At 46.3% G+C, this 5,146-nt stretch overlaps 1 protein-coding gene across 1 annotated transcript; it reads right to left on the reverse strand.

Annotated features, from left to right (window-relative positions):
• Nucleotides 1-1,124: 1,124 nt before the first annotated feature.
• Nucleotides 1,125-2,063, reverse strand: LOC138528094 (odorant receptor 131-2-like). Its single transcript, XM_069639543.1, has one exon. It carries the CDS (start codon nucleotides 2,061-2,063, stop codon nucleotides 1,125-1,127), a length of 939 nt encoding a protein of 312 aa, XP_069495644.1.
• Nucleotides 2,064-5,146: the final 3,083 nt, after the last annotated feature.

The raw sequence follows: 5,146 nt of genomic DNA on the forward strand, positions 1-5,146 counted from the left end.
CTGCGAGCTCTGCACCACTACAGCTACTGCCTGGAGATACCATCTACATTTGCAATTGTGTCCACAGATGGAGTGAACATCGCTTCAGTGGACCCTATACCGTGGACTACGCCACACCATTTGCGGTTAAAGTAAAGGAGTTGCAGTACTGGATGCACCTTTGTGATGCCCCGAAGGTTCCCCATACAGCTCCCCCTTTGCTAGATTCTCAGTGCCTGTCTGAACAAAGTTGCCAGCTTGGGAGTATTTGACAACATTTTATTTGATGTAGAAAGCCATGCAAATTACAATTGGTTCTGTAGGGGAACCACTTCCCTGACAGTTTACAGGAGCGCTAATTTATGGTAAAATGTTAATGACCCTGCACTAAAGATATTCACCTGCCACTACTGGCCATAAATCACAATGCCAGTGCCCCACTCAGGAGTAGTCCGACCCTCTGGCTCAAAATGCTTCCTCTGTTACCGGCATGCACATAACCATCAATGGCCACACATAGTGGCGGCTGGTAAATGTGCGTGGACGGGGCCAGGCAATGCTACTACTTGTTTCTCTGTTAGGAGCAAGATGTAAGATTTATTGAAAAACATACATCCTTCACCTACTGCAGTGCAGAGCACGGCCATGCAGCAGCATGATCGTCATAAGCATTATGCATGGGTGGTGGACTAGACCAGCCTGAGAGTCTGTGGTGCAGCATAAACTTCTTCAGTGATCTTGTGGGGAATGGAGACCCTCAGCAGGGCCCCCATGGAGGACCCATCCATGTTTTGCTATGCCACTGACTGATGTTAGTTTCAGGCCAAAACATCTGGAGAACCACATGTTATTTACCCCCTGCAATAGAACATCTTCTTGAAAATATGTTTGTACTGGTGTGCTTAGGTCACATAAAATATGCTGCAAAATATGGATATCTCCGGTCACAATTTGTGTTGGGCGTGGGACTGTTACTAAAATGCATGGATCAGACTTTATACCCAGTGCAAGACAAATGAAAAACTGGTTTTGAAAGTATTCGAAAGACAAAGATGAATCTTCATTTTCCGCATGATGGCCTTTCATATGCGTACTCCAATCTAGTCTAAATTAGACATTGTGGCATACAATTCCTGGCAGACATTTCAGGATTTAGAGCCGGCCCTGTGCAAACAACGAATCAAAAACACCTTGACATGGGTTCTGAAAGTCTCATCACGGAAGCCATAGATCAAAGGGCTAAGCAACCTGGGAAATAACATGAAGACGAACATATTCATTATCTTGAGATAGAGAAGTTGATTTTTGGCTAAATACTCTGTTATCCCGTAGGTGAAAGAGGTCATACATAACAACAGCTGCACGGCATGAAGCATCACAGTCTGCTTGCCTTTGGAAGATGAAGCTCGGTCTCCGTTGATCTTTTTGGCCTCCAGCATAATTTTGATGTAGGTGAACACTATCACAAGAGCGACCAAGGTGAAGGTTGCACCATGAACAAAAAACCTCAGTGTGCCTTGCACCGGGATTATTATAAGGGCAGTCCGACTGCACGCCATGAAGCTCGAGAAAGGGTTCAATGGTGACACAGATAGAAGAATAATGATATCAATGAAATAGGGGAAAAATCCAACCGTTGAAATCACCACTATCACCACCCAGGACCTGTCAATCCTACAGATCTCGGCATGCCTCAGTGGGAAACAAATAGCCACGTAGCGTTCTAACGCCATGACCGCTAGTCCATTTGGGGTATTTAGAAAGGTTGTGGATGATATTGTTACCACCACGTAGCAGACAAGGACTGGCATGTTATACACAAGCATGGCAAACAGAAAGAGATATCCAGATGCTAAGAGGTAGGCTGTGTCATTGAGCAGCATGTACACAAAGAGAGCGTAGCGGGTCTGCTCCCGCAGATGCATGGAGGAGAAAAAGGCACTTAGCATTAGAAGGATGAAGCAGAGGAAGATGCCCAACATCAGGAAGAGTGTGGCGATAATCAGGATCCACGTACTACTGAGGCCGGCGCTGGTGTTGGAGGGCTGCGTGGCGTTGCCTGTTGTCAGTGACTTGTTTTCCATGTTCTTAGAACTGTAGCTGCCTTCGATTTGGCCAAGAATGTAGACTTCACATGCGCACTCCTGGCTGGAAAAATATCAAACTTGGTGTTAAAATAGCAAAAGGGGAAACATATTTTCACACTAAGGAATTATTCATTTGCTTTTTTTCAAAAATAGATTATATGGATGATGCATAATTATTTGCATTAGTTAATCCTTACAGGCTGAATTATTTAGATATGTAATTGACAACTTAGTTACTGGAGTAGTGCAACAATTCCCTTGGTTGAAAGCCCATTAATATGTTTTTCAAGACTCACAATAGTCTCCATATAGGTTTTTTCGTGGCCATTTTATATTTTATTACATCGTTTCCTATTCTTTCAATATGTTATCTAAAATGCATTTTGCCTCTTCTGCCTCTTTTTTGACAGTCATTTTCATTTTAAGACATATTTTTATCCTCCCTGGGTTATTTATTTTACTTATTGGACATTTGTATGGCGCCTAGACACAAGCGTTTCCAGGCGCCACAAGACAAAAAAGGGGGTGACATAGGGGAAAAAAAGACACCAACAGTATCGGTCGTACTAGGCCTTGTGACATTCCTACTGTGCAAGTGCAGAGACAAAAAGAACAAGGGAGGGAGGAAGTATGGGGTAGGGCTGGGGAGGGGTCAGAGGTAGAGGGGAGAGGTGATGTACAGGAGTGGGGTGCCCATGGGACTGAGCAAGTGCTGAGGGGAGTCACGAAGGGCAAGTTCTGGGGAAGTGGGAAAGGAAGAAGTGTGACAGAGGGGTGGCCCAGGTTCAGGCTAGTCCGGGAGGGGTGCCAGAGGGCAAGAGCTGGTAGGGATGCTGAGGGGCAGGAGCTGGTACAAGGTGGGCCTGGACCCTGTAAGACTCATAAGGGACCAGGCACCAGAGGCAGAGGGAGCCTTAGAAAAGGAGGGGGCAAAGAAGGAGGAGAAAAAAAGGAAAGTCTTGAGAAGTTTACAGAATTTAAGGAGATCTGGCTCAAATCTGAGGGGGGCAGGGAGGCCATTACAGAGGGAGGCTTCTGCCAAAGAAAGGGATCTACCTCCCACCCTCTGCTTCAAGAAGTGTCTGACCTGCAGAGAGTTGGAACTAGAGGAGCAAAGAACTCTAGTAGGGAGGTATTTAGGGAGAGAAAGCTGAATGCAGAGAGGTCCCAGCTCCCAGACAGCCTTGTGGATGATGCAAAGAGACTTGAATTTGATTATTGCGGTAACCGGGAGCAAGTAGAGTGAATTTAGGGCTGGAGAGATGCAGTCCCTTGGCTTGAGGCCAAGGATATATCTTGCAGCCATATTCTGGATTAGTTGAAGAGGGCCAAGGAAAAAATAGGCAGATTGAGGAAGGGGCTGTTGCAGTAGTGCAGCCTAGAGAGAACCAGAGCTCTGGAGACACTGAGCTTCTAGGGGAAGGTGAGGAAAGGGAGAATTCCTCTAAGGAGGTGAAGCTGAAAGTTGGACTTCTTGGCAAGATCTGTGATGTGCAGAGAGAAGGAGAGAGGGGAGTCAAAGATGACCCCAAGGTTTTTAGCCACACAAGAGGGTGAGGGGTGGGGGGCAAAGAGGGAGCAGGTGTCCAAATGAAAATGATCACTGTCTTAATGGAATTAAGGCGGAGATTGTTAGAAGAGCACCATGCCTGAATAGCAGTCAGGCAGTCAGGAATGAGAGAGGAAGGGGAGGAGGTAGAAGATGGAAGCTTAAAGGAAAGCTGAGTGTTGTCAGCATAACACTGGAAGTGAGGAGAGGAGGTGGAGATCAGTGGGCCAGGGGGGCAAGGTTTATGTTGAAGAGCCATGGCAATAGGATAGAGCCCTGAGGGACACCACAGGTAGAGAGTGAGGTGGAGGAAAGTAAACGGCCCAATTGTACTTGGGAGGGTCGGTTTGAAAGGAAGGCGGTTAGCCATGCCAATACCCGGTCCGTGATGCCTAGGGTATCACAGAGACGATTTATGAGGATGGCATGATAAACCATGCCAAAGGCAGAAGAAAGATCCAGAAGGATCAGAATGGAGAGAGAGTTAGTGTCGGGTTTGAGAGTAGGTCTTCACAGGTGTTCAGGAGAGCAGTTTCTGTGCCTCTGGATGCTCTGAAGCCAGACTGGTGGCCGTGGATGCAGCTAGCCAATTCGGTGGTGTGGGTCAGTTCGGGGTTACCAACTTCTTCATGAGTTTGCCCAAGAAAGGGTTAATAGAGATAGGGCAATAGTTGGCCGTGCATGAACGGTCTGCAGGCGCCTTTTTTAGTAGAGGTTCCTTGAGGGGTTGTGGGAAAAGAACCTGTTATGTTATGTTATTTTATTTATAAGGCACCAAAGCCTGCAGGCGTCCAGGCACCATGAAGAAGAGAGGATAGGCACTAACCAATAAGCCGATGGTTAGGTAGAGTTATGAGAACAAAAAGGTCTTTAATTGTTTTCAGAAGACCAGAAGATTAGCTGTATTACGTCGCACTCGATAATTTGCAAGTGGCAAAGGAGTAGTTAGAGGTCAGCCAAGGACGAGGCGGGAGAGAAGATGTTGTCCTTGATAGTTCTGGATGAGCAGGGGAGCACTTGCTTGCTGGAGACTTTCATAGAGCGACCTACTCTAGAGACCTTGTGCGGTGCAATGGGAGGGAAGGAGGAGAGAATGGGAGTGAAGTGCAGGGAGGCAAGAGAGAAGAGGGGGTGTGGGGAGGGGAGTAGATGACAGTGAAGACAGGATGCCATGAGTTTTGGTGGAGAAGTGGGAGGCAAGTGCAGTGCAAAGGGCCTGTGAGGGCAGAGGAGAGGAGGAGACTGCAGTAGGATTGGGAAGTTCATTGCAGATTTTGTTTGTGTTTGTTATTGTGCATCTTTTTTAGAAATCATTTGAATAAATAGAAGGAAACTAAAATGCATAAAAACTTACTTTAAAAATAATAGTGGGCCAGATGGGAATATGCTCTCATGAGAAACCAAACAAAGGCACTGTAACTACCAAGAGAGAAGATAAGAGGAAGTATCTTGCACATACGAAAGCAATTCAACGCAGACTCTCATCAAAAATTAGTTGAGTTCATTTTCTTGGTGAAAATGCTGTCAAACA

This window comes from Ambystoma mexicanum, chromosome 7q, assembly GCF_040938575.1.
Source record: "Ambystoma mexicanum isolate Mex_15411 chromosome 7q, UKY_AmexF1_1, whole genome shotgun sequence".
Taxonomy (NCBI): Eukaryota; Metazoa; Chordata; class Amphibia; order Caudata; family Ambystomatidae; genus Ambystoma; species Ambystoma mexicanum.